Raw genomic sequence first — 21282 nt, 5'->3', positions numbered from 1 at the left:
CTCAATCAAATAAGAGAAGCTTACTGCCAGCAGGTAGCACTGCTGCGAAACAAATCAGCTCTAGGAAGAGTCTCGGTGGTTCCAAACGTCTTCCATTTAAGAATGATGGAGGCCACTGCGTCCTTGGGACCTTCAATGCTGCGGACCTTTTTTGGTCCCCTTCCCCAGATCTGTGCCTCGACACAATCCTGTCTCGGAGCTCTACGGACAATTCCTTCGACCTCGTGGCTTGGTTTTTGCTCTGGCTTGGTTTTTGCTCTGACATGCACTGTCAACTGTGGGACCTTATATATTGGGCTCCCAAGTGGTGCAGCGGTCTAAGGCACTGCATCTCAGTGCTTGAGGCGTCACTACCAGACAACCTGGTTAGAATCCAGGCTGTATCATAACCGGCTGTGATTGGGAGTCCCATAGGGCGGCGCACAGGGCCATCATCTTAATGATGAGCTTGGAGTGTACTATGGTGTTGAATGCTAAGCTATAGTCAATGAACAGCATTATTACATAGGTATTCCTCTTGTCCAGATGGTATAGGTCAGTGTGCATTGCAATTGCATCGTCTGTGGATCTATTAGGGTGGTAAGCAAATTGAAGTGGATCTAGGGTGTCAGGTAAGGTGATATAATCCTAGTCTCTCAAAGCACTTCATGATGACAGAAGTGAGTGCGGGGCAATAGTCACTTAGTTCAGTTACTTGGGAATAGGGACAAATGGTGGCCATCTTGAAGCATGTGGGGACAGCAGACTGGGATAGGTAGAGATTGAATATGTCCTTAAACACACCAGCCAGCTGAGGACACGGCTAGGGATGTCATCTGGGCCGGCAATCTTGCAAAGGTTAACACGTTTAAATGTCTTACTCACGACGGCCACGGATAAGGAGAACCTACAGTCCTTGGTAGCTGGCTGTGTCGGTGGCACTGTGTTATCCTCAAAGTGAGCAAAGAACGTGTTTAGCTTGACTGTGAGCAAGGCATTGGAGTCCGCGACGTAGCTGGTTTTCCTTTTGTAGTCCGTGATTGTCTGTAGACCCTTCCACATACATCTCGTGTCTGAGCCGTTGAATTGCGATTCCACTTTGTCTCTATACTGACGTTTTGCCTGTTTGATTGCCTTAAGGAGGGAATGACCACTCTGTTTGTATTCTGCCACATTCCCAGTCACCTTGCCATGGTTAAATGCGGTGGTTCGCTGCCAAAGATGATTCAACAAAGTACTGGTTAAGGATCTGAATACTTACAGTGGGGCAAAAAAGTATTTAGTCAGCCACCAATTGTGCAAGTTCTCCCACTTAAAAAGATGAGAGAGGCCTGTAATTTTCATCATAGGTACACTTCAACTATGACAAACAAAATGAGAAAAAAAATCCAGAAAATCACATTGTAGGATATTTATTGAATTTATTTGCAAATTATGGTGGCACAATTGGTGGCTGACTAAATACTTTTTTGCCCCACTGTATGTACATCTGATATTTCAGTTTCTTATTTTTTTTAAATGTGGAAAATGTCAAGGGGTCTGAATACTTTCCAAAATGCACTGTAGAACGCTATAGACTCATCAGCTCCCGCTTTCTCCCATTGTGCTCTTTATAACAAACTATTCTGGGGAAGTACGGTAAGCTTCATAATGTAAAAAGGCGAAATTAACTCAATCAGCTTTCTCTTGTAACATATTGCATATTGACTGCAGGTATTTACTTAAAAAGTAGTTAGAAACATTAAAAAGTATTAAAAAACTTCCAATAAATAGTTTGAACGGTATTGATGGTATATGAAAACCATCCCGTAGGTATTTCCAAATACCCTGGTATACGGTATACTGCCCAACCCTACTGTAGTCCAAATACAATCAGTTACATTTGTCCCCAAGACAGAATAACCATACTATGAGACAGCAGTCACAGCTCAGCACATTAACAGAAGCTATCCTTCCTCGTCCGTCCTCAGTTCCATGTAGATAAGTCAGAGTGGAGACATGCTTCAGGCAGCACAGCTTTTTATGAGGCAAATTAACCATCAAGAGCACAGTTTAAGCATGCAATGGAGGAATGAGGGCTCATTTATATGGTTTCCAACTGTAATTCATATTTTATATTAACACAATCAATATGTCACAGCCCTGGTGCTAGACTGTAATGTCTTTGTCCTTGACGTGATTGCACCGTGGCTCTGGGTGGCAACTTGCTCACCCAATCGGCCCGGTTCATCTCTGTCTCTGGGTGTCTCTATAGTGGTGGATCAGTGGGTAGTATGCTCTCTCAGTGTGTTATTCTAGTACTATAGCTACTATCACTACTAGTCACCTAAGTGTGGTCCCTCTTTCTAGGAGGCCAGCCTCTGTTCCGTATTGCCTCGCTGAACTTCAGAGTCAGCTTCAGCATGTGAAGTAACCAAAAAAGTGTTAAAGAAATCAAAATATATTTTATATTTGAGATTCTTCAAAGTAGCCACCCTGTGCCTTGATGATAGCTTTGCACACTCTTGGCATTCTCTCAACCAGTTTCATGAGGTAGTCACCTGGAATGCATTTCAATTAAAACCTCTTAGAGATCGGGCCACATTTTTCAACATTCTGTTAAAAATCGCGCAACATTTCAACGTCCTGCTACTCATGCCAGGAATATAGTATATGCATATGATTAGTATGTGTGCATAGAAAACACTCTGAAGTTTCTAGAACTGGTTCAATGGTGTCTGTGACTATAACAGAACGAGTTCCGTGGTCAAAATCGCAAGGAAAACTGATCACAAAATCGACAAAGAAAAAATCCATCCGCCAGTCTCTGTATTGTCTATGGCTTGCCATAAATGATCGGACTGGGCTTGCAATTCCTACAGCTTCCACACAATGTCGCCAGTGTTGTGATTACCAGGGACCTTTATCCTTGGTTAGATCACTGAATAGCACATCCTGTCTTCAGGTGCGCACCTGGAAAAAATGTCCGTGAGAAAATGGACTTCGTTTTGAAAACTTCTATCTATTGAATATAGATCGCTCCGTGATCAATTTGATCGTTTATTAACGTTTACTAATACCTAAAGTTGGATTACAGAAGTAGTTTGAAGTGTTTTGTCAAAGTTTATAGGCAACTTTTTTAATTTAAAAAAATAACGTTGCGTTTAAAAACAGTGTTTTTCCTGGATCTGACGGTCTTCATAAATGGACATTTTGGGTATACAAGGACCAATTTAACCGAAAAAAGACCCAATTGTGATGTTTATGGGACATATAGGAGTGCCATCAAAGAAGCTCGTGTTGTTTTATATTTTATTTCTGCGTTTTGTGTAGCGCCGGCTACGCTAATTCCTTTGTTTACGTCCCCTTCTGGTATTTCGGGGTGTTGCATGCTATCAGATAATAGCTTCTCATGCTTTCGCCGAAAAGCATTTTACAAATCTGACTCGTTGGCTAGATTCACAATGAGTGTAGCTTGAGTTGAGTACCCTGCATGTGAGTTTTAATGAAAGTTTGAGTTTTAACGAGTGCTATTAGCATTTGACGTAGTGCATTTGCATTTATTGTTGGCAAGGTGGGGCGATTGCGTCTCGGGTGGGCCAGAGAGGTTAACAGGTGTGCCTTCTTTATGCATTTGAGCCAATCAGTTGTGTTGTGACAAGGTAGGAGTGGTATACAGAAGATAGCCCTATTTGGTAAAATACCAAGTCTATATTATGGCAAGAACAGCTCAAATAAGCAAAGACAAACAAAAGTCCATCATTACTTTAAGACATGAAGGTCAGTCAATACTGAACACGAAGAACTTTGAACGTTTCTTCAAGTGCAGTCGCAAAAACCATCAAGCGCTATGATGAAACTGGCTCTCATGTGGACAGCCACAGGAAAGGAAGACCCAAAGTTACCTCTGCTGCAGAGGATAAGTTCATTAGAGTTAACTGCACCTCAGATTGCAGCCCAAATAAATGTTTCACAGAGTTCAAATAACAGACATCTCAAAATCAACTGTTCAGAGGAGACCGTGAATCAGGCCTTCATGGTCGAATTGCTGCAAAGAAACCATTACTAAAGGACACCAATTATAAGAAGAGACTTGCTTCGGCAAAGAAACATGAGCAATGGACATTAGACTGGTGGAAATCTGTCCTTTGGTCTGAGTCCAAATGTTATAATTTTGAGACGCAGAGTAGGTGAAAGGATGATCTCCGCATGTGTGGTTCATCTGTATGCCATCTGTAAATACAAAATTACGAGCCTTGTTGGTTAAGCCACAGAAAAAGTTAACAACCTTCCCACTAGCCATGATTGGCTGATATAAATGAGTGGGCTGGACATGCCGAGAGATGAGAGCGGATTGGTCTGCCATATTGAAGGCTGCTGTCTATTTGAGCTCGTCAGTCTGTGTTGGTAATCCTGAAAAACAAGATTTTTTATGTATTTTGTAGTGGAGCTGCATAAGTGTTGCTCTCCACTTTCTGGAGGATCAAGTTTTGAAATCAGTGGAATTAGAATATGAAAGAGATGAAGAAAACACCTGTCTCCGGATTACATCTTCAAACTAAGGGCAACTGTGGTATGGCATTCCTGACAGGGAGAAGCGTTCATCATGCATGATGATGTGTACAGGTAAGATAGCTATTGTTAGACTATCTACATTTTTAGATATTACACGTTTTTAATTTTGACAGAAAGTGGTTTCATTTCAAGCTAAAGTGTACTGCTAGCTAACTAGCTAACATTAGCTGGCTGGCTCCCTAGCTGACGTTACTATTTGTTTCTCAGAGCTGTTTGCTTTTCTAGTTAGAGCCTAATGTTAGCGAGCTCCCAACACTGTGGCATTGTTGGCACTTTGTTCATTGTTGTTTAACTACCTAATGTCAGCTGGTTGGCTCGTTAGCTAACATTACGTGTGTGATCTTAAATGCTGTTTACCGAGCTAGATTCATGGTTTATCTTGCTAGCTAGATAGCTATATGTCTTAAGCTAAAGTGTACTGTTAACTAGCTAGCTAACGTTAACTGGCTGGCTCCCTAGCGTATTCTATTCTACAATGTAGAAAATAATACAAATAATTGAGTAGGTGTGTCTGAAATGTTGACTCGTACTGTATACACACACCCACACACACACACACACGACAGACTGACCAGGTGAAAGCTATGATCTCTTATTGATGTCACCTGTTAAATCCACTTCAATCAGTGTACATGAAGATGAGACAGATTAAAGGATTTTTAAGCCTCAAGACAACTGAGACATGGATTGTGTATGTGCGCCATTCAGTGAGTATCGTAGTAGGTGCCAGGCACACTGGTTTGAGTGTGTCAAGAATTGCAACGCTGCTGGGTTTTTCACACTCAACAGTTTCCCGTGTGTATCAATAATGGTCCACCACCCAAAGGACATCCAGCCAACTTGACATAACTGCATCCCTGTTGAATGCTTTCGACATCTTGTCAAGTCCATGCCCTAAGGGCAAAAGGGGCTGCAACTCAACATTAGGAACCCCACAGAGGTTTCATGGAGTGTGTGCCAGCCTGCCAGGCCACTCACTCACCTCATGCCGCGGGTGGAGTGGTTGTGGAAGTTCTGCAAAAGCTGTGGCACCCCCAGCATGGCCTCAAACAGCACGGCCAGGGAGCCCAGGCCCTCCACGAACAGCACAGAGTCCAGCAGGAGAAGGGTGAGGAAGGCACACAGCACCGTGAAGGCAAAACAGAATAGCAGGTAGTCCTCAAACGCACTCCAGCTCCAGAAGTAGCGAAGGTCCAGATCTAAGAGAGGGGGGAGAAGGGGGAGGAAGAGAGAGGGAGTGATAGAGGGAGAAGGGGAGGGGGAGAGAGGGAGTGATAGAGGGAGAAGGGGAGGGGGAGAGAGGGAGTGATAGAGGGAGAAGGGGAGGGGGAGAGAGGGAGTGATAGAGGGAGAAGGGGAGGGGGACAGAGGGAGTGATAGAGGGAGAAGGGGAGGGGGACAGAGGGAGTGATAGAGGGAGAAGGGGAGGGGGAGAGAGGGAGTGATAGAGGGAGAAGGGGAGGGGGCAGAGAGGGAGTGATAGAGGGAGAAGGGGAGGGGGAGAGAGGGAGTGATAGAGGGAGAAGGGGAGGGGAGAGGGAGTGATAGAGGGAGAAGGGGAGGGGAGAGAGGGAGTGATAGAGGGAGAAGGGGAGGGGGAGAGAGGGAGTGATAGAGGGAGAAGGGGAGGGGGACAGAGGGAGTGATAGAGGGAGAAGGGGAGGAAGAGAGAGGGAGTGATAGAGGGAGAAGGGGAGGAAGAGAGAGGGAGTGATAGAGGGAGAAGGGGAGGGGGAGAGAGGGAGTGATAGAGGGAGAAGGGGAGGGGGACAGAGGGAGTGATAGAGGGAGAAGGGGAGGAAGAGAGAGGGAGTGATAGAGGGAGAAGGGGAGGGGAGAGAGGGAGTGATAGAGGGAGAAGGGGAGGGGGAGAGAGGGAGTGATAGAGGGAGAAGGGGAGGGGGAGAGAGGGAGTGATAGAGGGAGAAGGGGAGGGGGAGAGAGGGAGTGATAGGGGAGAAGGGGAGGGGCAGAGAGGGAGTGATAGAGGGAGAAGGGGGGAGAGAGGGAGTGATAGAGGGAGAAGGGGAGGGGGAGAGAGGGAGTGATAGAGGGAGAAGGGGAGGGGGAGAGAGGGAGTGATAGAGGGAGAAGGGGAGAGGGAGTGATAGAGGGAGAAGGGGAGGGGGAGAGAGGGAGTGATAGAGGGAGAAGGGGAGGGGGAGAGAGGGAGTGATAGAGGGAGAAGGGGAGGGGGAGAGAGGGAGTGATAGAGGGAGAAGGGGAGGGGGGGAGAGAGGGAGTGATAGAGGGAGAAGGGGAGGGGGAGAGAGGGAGTGATAGAGGGAGAAGGGGAGGGGGACAGAGGGAGTGATAGAGGGAGAAGGGGAGGAAGAGAGAGGGAGTGATAGAGGGAGAAGGGGAGGGGGACAGAGGGAGTGATAGAGGGAGAAGGGGAGGGAGAGAGAGGGAGTGATAGAGGGAGAAGGGGAGGGGGGAGAGGGAGTGATAGAGGGAGAAGGGGAGGGGAGAGAGGGAGTGATAGAGGGAGAAGGGGAGGGGAGAGAGGGAGTGATAGAGGGAGAAGGGGAGGGGAGAGAGGGAGAAGGGGAGGGGGAGAGAGGGAGAAGGGGAGGGGGAGAGAGGGAGTGATAGAGGGAGAAGGGGAGGGGGAGAGAGGGAGTGATAGAGGGAGAAGGGGAGGGGGAGAGAGGGAGTGATAGAGGGAGAAGGGGAGGGGAGAGAGGGAGTGATAGAGGGAGAAGGGGAGGGGGGAGAGAGGGAGGGATAGAGGGAGTGATAGAGGGAGAAGGGGAGGGGGAGAGAGGGAGTGATAGAGGGAGAAGGGGAGGAAGAGAGAGGGAGAAGGGGAGGAAGAGAGAGGGAGAAGGGGAGAGGGAGAGAGGGAGAAGGGGAGGAAGAGAGAGGGAGAAGGGGAGAGGGAGAGAGGGAGAAGGGGAGGAAGAGAGAGGGAGAAGGGGAGGGGGAGAAGGGGAGGAAGAGAGAGGGAGAAGGGGAGGGGGACAGAGGGAGTGATAGAGGGAGAAGGGGAGGGGGAGAGAGGGAGAAGGGGAGGAAGAGAGGGAGAAGGGGAGGAAGAGAGATCCCTTCATTAGAAAATGCACCATCACAGACATTCATTGAACACACCACACAAATCAATAGAGTGCAAGTAAGTGAATGAAACAGAGACTCAGAAGCTTTTTCATCAAATCAAAAACAATCTGGCTCTGGACCCTGCAAGTGTCATCACTGGGCCCTTTCCACCACGCAGAGCCAATACAAAGCTATAGAGAGCTATTCCTTAACTCATTTAACCAGATTATGCTTTCAAGCTCTGCTTTTTCGAAGTAAAGTCAAATGTAGCCGTTGAGGCGAAGCCTACACTCTGACCAATGAGAAAGGGACGCAACATGGCAGCTGAAAAAAAATGTGGTCACAGACCGAGAGCTCTTTTCTCACTGTAACAAATATTCATTATTCAGATATTCTAAGAATATTTAAACTTCCATCCATTATTTTCTGTTTGCACTGGCAGCCCAATAGGGTCGGCCTACTGTATATAGTAGCAGAGCCCTAGAGAGAAGACTGTTCACAGAAAATAGAGGCATTTAAATACAGTTCCAGAACTGCTTCAGTGACGTTATTATTGCCATTGTTCATCTAATTGTATTCTAATGCAATTCATGGACAAACAACCTAAAAGGAGAGAGAATGAGGATGACTGCATGACATAAAAGACAAGAACAGTCAGAAAGAGAGAGTACTAAAGAGACCCCCCTGAGGGTCACAAGCTGAAATAAGAGTAGCTAGGAGTGACCTAAAATCCAGAGACAATCATGCATACTGTGTCAGAGGTCCTCTGTCTGGTAATGGTATATATAGGACCAGTCAGCTCTTCACAAGACATCCCACATGATCAATGGCCTCATATTCCTTTGAAATTACTGGAGAGGGGGGAATAGAATGAGCTGACATCAACTGAATGGGATTGATAGTTAAATAAGAGCCCATTTGTTAGTGAGCCGACTGGACTGTGACCTTCCATATAGGAAGTGGTTGTGTTCCGCGCATTGTCATTTGGTTCTGCATTCTGAGCGCCTGCACACAACACACGGCAGCACCTGCCAGGGGGAACAGTGGCGGTGGTGGGACACACCTGTCAGGAACACAGACCGCTACACATCACCTCCGTTGCCGGGCCCACGGCACTGTGGAAGAGGCAGAGTGAGACGTCTCATAGCGAGCACCGAGCAGCGTGCATGATTAATGATTACGCTCCTACAGATCCAACACAGAGATAGGATCTGTGGGTGGGGGGGGGGGGGGGCAGGATGGATGATCAGAACAGAGAGGGGGACAGGACGCGTACACTCGCTTATGACAGCACGCACACGCATACGCATACGCACACGCAGTGTCGCGTCCGTCCTTGCAGGGAGGGCCAGGGCCCACCACCATGAATAATATCTGTAGAGCCAGACGCTGACACTGATAGAATCTGAACAGGGCCTAGCTGAGAGGCCTTACTCAAAAAATAATCCTCACAGGACTTCATTTTCACCTGCAGAAAAATCTGATTTTACACGCCCCCCCCTCCCTCTGTTCTAGTGTGCTGGAAGCTTCAGGTAAAAGCTCTGTCCTTTGTCGGGCACATGAAAGCTTCTCTCCCCTTTAAATTAGACGGGCTAATCACTACTGGCACTACTACAGCTTGCCCTGTTTTCCAAACTGTGGTCTGTTTTTCCCAAATACAGTATAGCTCCCTCTAACTATTCACTCCACCTCTCCTTTTAAAAGCCTAACATTTTTATTTGCACACTCAAAAAACACCTACAGTAAATTGTCAAGTAAAACACAATGAAGAAACATAACCAATGCATCTGAATCACATCTAAAAGAACAAATCAGTAAATGTCCCTCTCATCTCCTCCTTTCAACCTCTCCTGTCATCCCCCTTTCTTTCTCTCTGCCATCCAGGCTGCTACAGCATCCGAGGCGAGATCAGTGAGATCCCTGACAGTGTTGTGCTTAGCTTAGCCAGTCTGGAGAGGAGAGCAGACGTGTTGACAGGCCGCACTTCAAAAGACCCACACAAGAAGGTATTGTACTGAGGAGGAAACGTGGGGAGGTGAGGTGCCTCTTCTTTCAACAGCCCTTCAAAGATCAAACATTTCAATTACTAAAACCGCAACAAACAAAAGTGCTCAATGGAAATTCTTCAAACATCGTGACAGTGTCGGTAACCCAGGGCAAACAGGTTTACAGCGGAGTCCACCCTAACCACATCTAGGATGCCATCTAGGGTTTACATTCTGCCAGTCATCTGGAAAACAGGCAGTACAACAAACAGCTGCCAGTGTTAGCAGTGTTACAGCGCCCCATCAAGATTGTCCATCTCAGCCCACAACAAGGAAAAGGAGAGGGAAAGAAAGACACACTTCACTCTAAGCATTTCATGTCATGCAGAGTACAGAGATATCCAGAGAAAGACAGCTCGAGAGAGGCCCAGAATATCCTAACTCATCATCCATAGAGCCAACTTTGAGCCTCCCAGCCAGAGGAGACCCAGCTCGTGATGGGTCTACTCCATCACAGCCCACCCCAGGCTCCAAATCCCACCCCAGGCCCCATGCCCCAGTTCCAAGGGAGTCCCAGTTCCAGATGCCATCCCTGCACTGCTGTCCTCCTGCTGGGTCACCAGGGCCAACCCAGCCACCCTCTCTGTCTGTCTTCTGAACCCATGACTCTGGGACAGGTCAACCATCGGCACAGAGATACTGCCATTTCAGCTCATAGTACGCCCACGAGTATCGATTGTTCAAAGGGAGGTTGGATCCAGTTAGGTTGGATCCAAGATAATAAAACCATTAAATCAGATCTGCCAGACAAACCAAGAGAATAACAGGAAGTAGGCGTACATAGTCAGCGTGGTCTGCACACATTTTACTCAGCATCACTCAGACTGTGACTAATAAAGCACCTCTCAATTAGAAATCTTTAAAACATGGCACCTATGCCCATGTGCCATGGGCAGAGATCTGGCTGTCAGAGGGGAAGCCTGCAGGACAGGCGGAGGTTTGGGGAGCACAGGCTTTAACGAAAGCAGCAGACACAGAGGGCCTGGTTTCCTCAGTCAGCAGTGGGACTGATTGGCCTCTCATTAGGAAACACTAGACCACTGTCCTGTCTCATATTACACAAGTAGGTATGTCACTGCACATACTCAACATGGAAACAAAACATACAATATGTTTCCTCTTCAAGCATCACCTCTTTCACGTCATACTTTACATAGGAACACTGCAGAGCCCAAAAAGTCATTACAATCTTGCCCCTAGTCAAAAAGTAGGATTTTTGTATTCATCAAGTTGAATTTGAACGAACGTGACAGGGGGTTTCGATTACAGCTGTATTACAGCATCTGAGACTGACTGGGTACCAGACAGACTGACATGGGCATAACAGCTGATCAGAGAGCAGTAATGTGCACCTGAAAGAGGCTCTACTCAAATTCTACCGGAGAAAGAAAATGTCCTGTACCCTTCTCATAAGCTCTTTGAATATTCTGAACAAGGACAAAGACCGTGCTGATATAGCTATGTCATTAAGCTTATATTCAATTAAGCAGCTCTAAGTACACCGATTAAATTGGAATTAAAATACAATTTCTAAATCATTTAGCCATTCAGGCATATCCATATTTGCATTTTGCTATATATAGTAGATGACTGCAGTACTATTCTATTGTCTTGTGGCCCTGCTGCAGTGTCCTATGGTTCTGACCTGGGTCAGTCACACATCAACCCCTGCCTGTGTTCAATTAACATTTATGAAAGTAAATCATGAGGACTGATTTGCATTATATGTCATTGTAATATTCATACACATAGTAGTACACAATTTTATCCTGGAAGATAATTTCACAGGCAACACAAACCATGGCAATCACATCCCTGAATGCTCACTAAATCAGGTCATGTTAGGTGGGCCTTTTCAAGATACTTTCCATAAAAATCTAAGAGAATAAACTAAACTTGACAGTCAGGCAGAAGACTTGATTTTAAAGTGTGGGTAACTCAAACTTTTGCATGACATCAAATGTCCCATTGACGTCACCTCTATGACAAGATATTTACTTAAAGGGACACATTTACACATACTTCCAAGTTAGGATTTGTCCTCGACTCCTTTTCTGAGGTAGCCTACAAGACAGACACAGACAACTAACCTATTACAATAACAAATGTTTCTATTCTGTCAGAGCAGAAGAGATAGACTAGTCTATTTTGTGTGGATTGCAATGACCTCCTTGTGGATTGCAATGACCTCCTTGTGGATTGCAATGACCTCCTTGTGGATTGCAATGACCTCCTTGGCCAAACAGGTTAGAACTGATTAATCAATCATCCAGCATCCTCCCAGAACACATCCTGGTAAAGGCCCGTGCAGCTCTCTGACACCTCCCAGAACACATCCTGGTAAAGGCCCGTGCAGCACTCTGACACCTCCCAGAACACATCCTGGTAAAGGCCCATGCAGCTCTCTGACACCTCCCTGAACACATCCCGGTAAAGGCCCATGCAGCTCTCTGACACCTCCCTGAACACATCCCGGTAAAGGCCCGTGCAGCTCTCTGACACCTCCCAGAACACATCCTGGTAAAGGCCCGTGCAGCACTCTGACACCTCCCAGAACACATCCTGGTAAAGGCCCGTGCAGCACTCTGACACCTCCCAGAACACATCCTGGTAAAGGCCCGTGCAGCTCTCTGACACCTCCCAGAACACATCCTGGTAAAGGCCCGTGCAGCTCTCTGACACCTCCCAGAACACATCCTGGTAAAGGCCCGTGCAGCACTCTGACACCTCCCTGAACACATCCTGGGAAAGGCCCGTGCAGCTCTCTGACACCTCCCAGAACACATCCTGGTAAAGGCCCGTGCAGCTCTCTGACACCTCCCTGAACACATAAAGGCCCGTGCAGCTCTCTGACACCTCCCAGAACACATCCTGGTAAAGGCCCGTGCAGCTCTCTGACACCTCCCTGAACACATCCGGTAAAGGCCCGTGCAGCTCTCTGACACCTCCCTGAACACATCCCGGTAAAGGCCCGTGCAGCTCTCTGACACCTCCCTGAACACATCCTGGTAAAGGCCCGTGCAGCTCTCTGACACCTCCCTGAACACATCCTGGTAAAGGCCCGTGCAGCTCTCTGACACCTCCCAGAACACATCCTGGTAAAGGCCCGTGCAGCTCTCTGACACCTCCCAGAACACATCCTGGTAAAGGCCCGTGCAGCTCTCTGACACCTCCCAGAACACATCCCGGTAAAGGCCCGTGCAGCTCTCTGACACCTCCCTGAACACATCCTGGTAAAGGCCCGTGCAGCTCTCTGACACCTCCCAGAACACATCCTGGTAAAGGCCCGTGCAGCTCTCTGACACCTCCCTGAACACATCCCGGTAAAGGCCCGTGCAGCTCTCTGACAACTCCCAGAGTGAAAAAATATAGACTGTGGAAGGAGGAAGTAGGCAGGTCAATGGACATCCCATCTAAATAATGACTTTTTAATGAAGGCCGGATGGTAATTAGACAGGGGTCAGACTGGGTGATGCGATAATCACACCCCGAGAACGCCTGCCACCTTGGTAACGTTCTGACAGAGCAGCAGTTGGAATGTGCATCCGGAAAAGTATTCAGATCCCTTGACTTTTTCAAATCTTTTCTGGTTTTACATCCTTATTCTAAAATGGATTACATTAAAAAAACAATCCTCATCAATCTACACACAATACCTCACAATGACAAAGTTAAAACAGGATTTTAGAAACAGAAATACCTTATTTACGTAAGTATTCAGACCCTTTGCTATGAGACTCGAAATTGAGCTCAGGTGCATCCTGTTTCCATTTATCATCCTTGAGATGTTTCTACAAATTGATTGGAATCCACCTGTGGTAAATTCAATTGATTGGACATGATTTGGAAAGGCAAACACCTGTACATAAGGTCCCACAGTTGACAGTGTATGTCAGAGAAAACAGCTGTGCAGCGACGCTCCCCATCCAACCTGACAGAGCTTGAAAAGATCTACCAAGAAAGTGAGAAACTCCTCAAACAGGTGTGCCAAGCTTGTAGCGTCATACCTAAGAAGAGTTGAGGCTGTATTAACTGCCAAAAGGTGCTTCAACAAAGTACTGAGTAAAGGGTCGAAATTTCTTTGGTAATTTTTTTTATTTCACCTTTATTTAACCAGGTAGACTAGTTGAGAACAAGTTCTCATTTGCCACTGCGACCTGGCCAAGATAAAGCAAAGCAGTGTGACACAGACAACAACACAGAGTTACACATGGAGTAAACAATAAACAAGCCAATAACACATACAAGTCAATGACACAGTAGAGAAAAGAAAGTCTATATACAGTGTGTGCAAAAGGCATGAGGAGGTAGGCAATAAATAGGCCATAGGAGTGAATAATTACAATTTAGCAGATTAACACTGGAGTGATAAATGAGCAGATGATGATGTGCAAGTAGAGATACTGGTGTGCAAGAGAGCAGAAAAGTAAATATAATAAAAACAGTATGGGAATTAGGTAGGTAGATTGGGTGGGCTATTTACAGATGGACCATGTACAGCTGCAGTGATCGGTCAGCTGCTCATTTTTTATTTCAAATTAGTTTTTTGCAACATCTTCAAAAAACCTGTTCTTGCTTTGTCATTATGCGGTACTGTGTGTAGATTGATAAGGGAAAATGGTTTATCCATTTTAGAATAAGGCTGTAACATAACACAATTAGAAAAAGTCAAGGGGTCAGAATACTTTCCAAATGCACTGTGTAGAACAGTCCCTATTATAAGAGTTGTCAGTTCATTTATATGTTCTAAAGTCTTCATATTGGAAAGCATAAAGTAAACATTATCACAACAATCCTCTAATGGTCTTTGTACACACATTCATGGCATAGACTTGGTTCAAGACAGACATACAAAAACAGAGGACAAGGTCATTCCTCAACAACAGCCTTTGACCACTGTCTAGCTGTCCAGTCACGAGCCAAGTGAAAAAACACCACCAGGCACAGTCAAGGTGACATTGTAATTTCTATATCTTCGACAAGAAAAGAGCATTGTCTGGAAAGTGGTCTGATAGATAGATTCAATTGTCTGACCAGAAATACCTAAACTCACCCCCCTCAGCCTTTTCTCAGATGATCTATTATTTACACCGGTCTTATCTGACCAGGAAGTCTTCTATTGATAATGTGTCTGCTGGGTAGCAGATAATTCACAGGCGTCATATCGAGCAGGACCTGCTAGTCCCTCTGTGCATTTTCCCTTATCAGGGCCCTCCTCACTGCTCCAGCTGCTCACCTGGTGATCACTATCACACAAGTCACCTTCACATGGATTAAGCGTGTGTAAACACACCAGCAATAAGAATTGACCAAACCTTGTCTACTAGGCTCTTTGTTGACTGTCATGCCTACCTCTTAGAATGCTAAAAACGTACAGAGCAGTACACTACACGCTTGACCACCCTCCTTCACCAAGGTGAATCCATCTGTGTTCAACCACTCCTCTCTCCTATCCTGTTGTCATCCTCTAAACATGCAGCTGGCCTGCCTACCCCGGCTGATGTTCAAATAAAACGTACCTCACAGTGCAGTGTGCATCCTGCCGCATCACCTCACACTCTCCTCTCCTCCCTCCACACACTGCTATTACAATCGGTCTGCCCTGCGCCTACATAACAGCCTTCCCTCTAACCACTTCTACAAGAGCACAGCAAGATGACAGTTGTTCGCGCATCATCCATTTGTGAGTTTTACCTGAACTCTCCTGCCATACAGGGAATGATGAGTCATTAAACTCTATTTATTAAACTCTAATCTCTATATTCTGGTTTCCACATTGTTCCCGATTGTGTGCTATTACAGTGAAGTGTCCTGGGGGGACAAAGGGAGCATGGGCTGTAATGTCCCCGTGACCTTATGGTCAGGAGAAACATTAAGGAAAAGTCACCATTTTATCCTTACCTACACCATGCCTTTCTGGAGAATTTTTTTAAATAATTCCTAGCCCTGAGGGAGAAAAATAAAAATAATAATTTTTCAACATTGTTTTGAGGGCAAGAGGTAGCTGGGGAGTCAGTAATGACTTAGTATGGGTAGAATCGGGACAAGACAAGGACAGAGCCAATAAAGGGCTTTTATCTCTAGTTCTCTGAGCTAAATGGAAGTTACACAGCAGGATTAAGACTGCAGGATGATGAGAGCGCGAGAGACAGAGCGCGAGCGACAGAGTGCGCTAGCGACAGACAGAGCACGTTCAGCGACAGACAGAGCACGTTCAGCGACAGACAGAGCGCATTCAGCGACAGACAGAGCGCGTCGAGCGAAAAACAGAGCGAGCGAGAGCGAGAAAAAAGCAGTACTGATAAGAGTTACATAAGAACAATGCAAGCCAGACAGTGAGAGTGGCTTCAAGGGCAAAGCATAACAGCAACACACGCACTGCAGCAGGGTTTCCTACCGCAGCAGGCAGATGACACCAGCCAGGCTCCAGACTCTAATCTATACAATGCCAAGCTACACACCTGACTGGGACCCATTTAGGGCCAACTAACTAACTTATAAACTAATTTATGTCTCAAGCTCTGTCAGGTTGGATGGGGAGCGTTGCTGCACAGCTATTTTTAAGTCTCTCCGGAGATGTTCGATTGGGTTCAAGTCCGGGCTCTGGCCAGGCCACTAAAGGACATTCAGACACTTGTCCCAAAGCCACTCCTGCGTGGTCTTGGCTGTGTGCTTAGGGTCGTCGTCCTGTTGGAAGGTGTACCTTCGCCCCAGTCTGAGGTCCTGAATACTTTGGAGCAGGTTTTCATCAAGGATCTCTCTGTACATTACTCCATTCATCTTTCCCTCGGTCCTGACTAGTCTCCCAGTCCCTGCAGCTGAAAAACATCCCCACAGCATGAGTCTGCCACCACCATGCTTCACCAGAGGGATGTTGGCAGGTTTCCTCCAGACGTAATGCTTGGCATTCAGGCCAAAGAGTTCAATATTGGCTTCATCAGACCAGAGAATCTTGTTTCTCATGGTCTGAGAGTCCATTAGGTGCCTTTTGGTAAACTCCAAGCGGGCCGAGGAGTCAACACTACCATATAGACCTGATTGGTGGAGTGCTACAGAGATGGTTGTCCTTCTCCCATCTCCACAGAGGAACTCTGGAGCTCTGTCAATGACCATCAGGTTCTTGGTCACCTCCCTGACCAAGGCTCTTTTCCCCCGATTACTCAGTTTGGTGGGTGGCCAGGTCTAGGAAGAGTCTTGGTGGTTCCAAACTTCTTCCTGTGTTCTTGGGGACAATCAATGCTGTAGACATTTTTTTGTACCCTCCCTAGATCTGTGCCTCGACAAAAACCTGTCTCAGAGCTCTACGGACAATTCCTTCGACCTCATGGCTTTGTTGTTGCTCAGACATGCACTGAACTGTGGGACCTTATTTAGACTTTCCAAATCATGTCCAATCAATTGAATTTACAGGTGGGTTCCAATCAAGTTGTAGAAACATCTCAAGGATGATCAATGGAAACAGGATGCACCTGAGCTCAACTTCGAGTCTCATAGCAAAGGGTCTCAATACTTATGTAAATAAGGTATGTTAAAAAAAAAATGCATTTGAAATAAAACTATTTTCCCTTTATCATCATGGGGTGTGTGTAGATTGGTGAGGTGGAAAAACAATATTCAATCGATTTTAGAATAAGGCTGTAAAGTAACAAAATGTGGAAAAAGGGAAGTGGTTTGAATACTTTCCGAATGGACTGTAGTTGCAATGCAAAATGACTAGTTGTTTTGGGAAAGAGGGATGGCTGGAGGGGGTTGGGGAATGAGTGAAAGCAACATCAAAGATTAAGGGAGAGAAATAAAGTATAAGTGACATTACATTACACGGGGAACGAGACAATAGTGTGGAGGTATGCCAACTACTCTGATCTTGCTTCAATGTCAGTCTAAAATGGACAATTAAATAAAGAGCAAATGAACAAAAATATAAATGCACCATGTAACAATTTAAAATATTTTACAGAGTTACAGTTCATATTAGGAAATCAGTCAATTGAAATAAATGAATTAGGCCCTAATCTATGGATTTCACATGACTGGCAATACAGCTTTGCATCTGAGAGTCAGACAATGAATGGGCCACAGATAGGTCCCGTGTGGCTCAGTTGGTATACAAACGGTTTTGGGTTCAATTCCCACAGGCGACCAGTACAAAAAAGTATGTAACTGGATAAGAGCGTCTGCTAAATGACAACAAAAAAAGTAGGGAACCAGTCAGTATCTGGGGCTCAGGATCTTGCCACAGTATCTATGTTCATTCAAATTGCCATCGATAAAATGCAATTGTGTTTGTTGTCCATAGCTTATGCCTGCCCATACTACAACCCAACTGCCACCATGGTGCACTCTGTTCACAACGTTGACATCAGCAAATCGCTTGCCCACATGACGCCATTCACGTTGTCTTCCAAACCGGGATTCATCCGTTAAAGCACACTTCTCCAGCATGCCAGTGGCCATCAAAAGTGAGCATTTGTCAGGTCAAGACCCTGGTGTGAACAACGAGCATGCAGATGAGCTTCCCTGAGATGGTTTCTGACAACAAAAATTATTTGGTTGTGCAAACCCACAGTTTAATCGGTTGGCTGGTCTCAGACGATACTGCAGGTGAAGAAGACTTATGAGGTCCTGGGCTGGTGTGGTTACACGGAGTCTGCGGTTGTGAGGAAGGTTGGACATACTGCCAAATTCTCTAAAAGAATGAAGGCGGCTTATGTTAGAGAAATAAACAAATGATCTGGCAACAGCTCTGGTGGACATTCCTGCAGTCAGCATGCCACAATTGCACACTCCCTTAAAACATCTGTGGAATTGTGTTGTGTGATGAAACTACACATTTTAGAGTGGCCTTTTATTGTCCTCAGGACAAGGTGCACCTGTGTAATGATCATGCTGTTTAATCAGCTTCTTGATATGCTACACCTGTCAGGTGGATGGATTATCTTGGCAAAGGAGAAATGCTCAGTAACAGAGATGTAAACAAATGTGTGCACAACATTTGAGACAAATAAGCTTTTTGTGTGTATGGAACATTCCTGGGATTTTTTATTTCAGCTGATGAAACATGGGAACAACGTTTTACATGTTGTGTTTATATTTCTGTTCAGTATATATTCCAGTCAGACGGTGGGGCAGTGGGCGTTACAGCAGTTTATTCCCTCCCTCCCGGGGCAACCACAGAGCATCATGGAGCAATGAGACGGCAAGGACATGGTGGTGGACGATGGGATGGGGGGGGGGGCGTTCTCTGACAATGGCTTGGGACGATCACCAACCAAGACATATTGAGGACAGTGGGGTCAGACATTGAGGACAGTGCGGCCAGTTTATTCTGGTGGATGTGGACATATCCTTTACCATTCCCCTGCAAATCATAAGCGGTTGACTCAATCTTGTCAGCCTTTCTGTCTGAATCTCTAGAACTCCACCAAACTGTATAGTTTTTATGCCTTTTTCACTCCTCTGTCTCTCTACTTCCCCCTGGCATTTTATGTCCTCACTCCATTAACAGCGGTTGCACAGCATAGACAATAGGTGTTTCCTTATGTCCAAACAGGTTTTTTGAGTTCTCTGCATTCCCTGTTCAGTCTGTCAGTTCTAGCATATATTATTCTTACTTTGATCTGAAACAGCATTCTGAGATAGGGGACAGGGTTCAGCCAATTGATGCGTCAAGTGTGCGTGTTGGATCCTTCCTGCCAATAGAGCTAATTAATAGGAGCTTGTCAGGGTCAAGGGGCTGGAGGCACCACACTACTCTGCCTAATCACACCCTTACTGGGTATCAGCGCCAATGCAAGGTTAGAGCAGCCCACTGTAAAATGCCAGACTGGCGTTACACTAAAACGGACCTGATATTTCTGGGACACAGACTCTGGAAGGTGTTGTGTTTCTTAGAGTGAGAGGTTTGTATGGAGGGCTGGCTGATGCTCAGGGCTGTTCTCAGTGAGCCCAGTGTGAGACAAGGTGGAGGAGACGGGAGACGTTCAACGCCTCAGGGAGAGCTCTAGGCGCAAACAGGGCTGGACATTTTTCAGACCATTTTTGCGTCACAACCAAAACCCACAAAAACAGTCACCAGATATCTTGCATCCACGTGCACGAACCCACACGAGCGCACACACACAAACCCACCCTCACCGCTTCACAATTCTTTTGCCAGACATATCACAGCTGTTATACAGTACAGAGGCAAACACCATACAGAGATGGGCTTTTATGTGCCATCTTATGAAATAGGGGAGATCTTTTCATTTCCTTTTGATGGCTGCAGGTGTAGTCTAATGCAGGGGTGTCAAACTCATTCTGCTGGTTTTTGTTTTTTCCTTTCAATTAAGACAAATCAGGTGAGGGAAGTTCCTTACTAATTAGTGACCTTAATTAATCAATCAAGTAGGGAGGAGCAAATATCAAAGTTTATTGTTATAGCAGGTGCAGCAAAATGTTTACGTAGAATGTCTCACAAATACAATTTTCACTTTTTATTTTTTTATCTAAACAAGAAATAACAATCCATAGTAGATAGTGAACATGTGTGAGAATCCAGAATATGTGGTGTGTATATGTGGTGTGTATATGTGGTGTGTATAGACAGTATATAACTCAGAAAATAAAATGATATGTACAGAAGCAGGTATATTAGAATGAGCTGTGAGCGAGAATACAGTATATACATACAGTGAGTAAACAACAGTAAATAAACAGAATATGAAGTGACCAGCGTTCAATGACTATATACATTGAGCGTATGAAACATTAGGAACACCTGCTATTTCCTTGACATACTGACCAGGTGACAGCTAAGATCCCTTGATGCCACTTGTTAAATCCAATTTAAATCAGTGTAGATGAAGGGGGGAGACAGGTTAAAGAAGGATTTTTAAGCCTTGAGACATGTGTGTGTGCCATTCAAAATATTTAAGTGCCATTGAACAGGGAATGGTAGTAGGTGCCAGGCGCACTGGTTCAAATCAAATCAAATTTGATTTGTCACATACACATGGTTAGCAGATGTTAATGAGAGTGTAGCGAAATGCCTGTGCTTCTAGTTCCGACAATGCAGTAATAACCAACGAGTAATCTAACCCAACAATTTCACAACAACTACCTTATACACACAAGTGTAAAGGAATGAAGAATATGTACATACGAATATATGAATGGGTGATGGTACAGAACGGCATAGGCAAGATGCAGTAGATGGTATCGGGTACAATATGAGATGAGTAATGTAGGGTATGTAAACATATAAAAGTGGCATTGTTTAAAGTGGCTAGTGATACATGTATTATATCAAGATGGCAAGATGCAGTAGATGGTATAGAGTACAGTATATACATATACATATGAGATGAGTAATGTAGGGTATGTAAACATTATATTAAGTGGCATTGTTTAAAGTGGCTAGTGATACATTTTATCAATTTTACATTATTAAAGTGGCTGGAGTTTTTATTTTTTATTTTACCTTTATTAATCTAGGCAGGTCAGTTAAGAACAAATTATTATGTTCAATGATGGCCTAGGAACAGTGTGTTAACTGCCTTGTTCAGGGACAGAACGACAGATTTGTACCTCGTAAACTTGGGTATTTGAACTTGCAAACTTTCGATTACTAGTCTAACGCTCTAACCACTAGGCTACCCTGAGTCAGTATGTTGGCAGCAGCCACTCA

General features: G+C 45.5%; 1 protein-coding gene across 3 annotated transcripts in view; it reads right to left on the bottom strand.

Moving 5' to 3' along the window:
• Positions 1–21282, bottom strand: part of si:dkey-246g23.2 (solute carrier family 66 member 2) — a 71846-nt gene that overhangs the window by 30550 nt on the left and 20014 nt on the right. For all 3 annotated transcript variants that reach the window (XM_064930077.1, XM_064930079.1, XM_064930078.1), the window contains exon 4: positions 5516–5732. In XM_064930077.1, the coding sequence (XP_064786149.1) occupies positions 5516–5732 (217 nt within the window). The remainder of the gene's footprint in view (positions 1–5515; positions 5733–21282) is intronic.

Source organism: Oncorhynchus masou, chromosome 22 (assembly GCF_036934945.1).
Source record: "Oncorhynchus masou masou isolate Uvic2021 chromosome 22, UVic_Omas_1.1, whole genome shotgun sequence".
In the NCBI taxonomy this organism is placed as follows: domain Eukaryota; kingdom Metazoa; phylum Chordata; class Actinopteri; order Salmoniformes; family Salmonidae; genus Oncorhynchus; species Oncorhynchus masou.
Note: the sequence above shows the minus strand (reverse complement) of the source record. Positions and strands in the feature narration are given on the sequence as shown.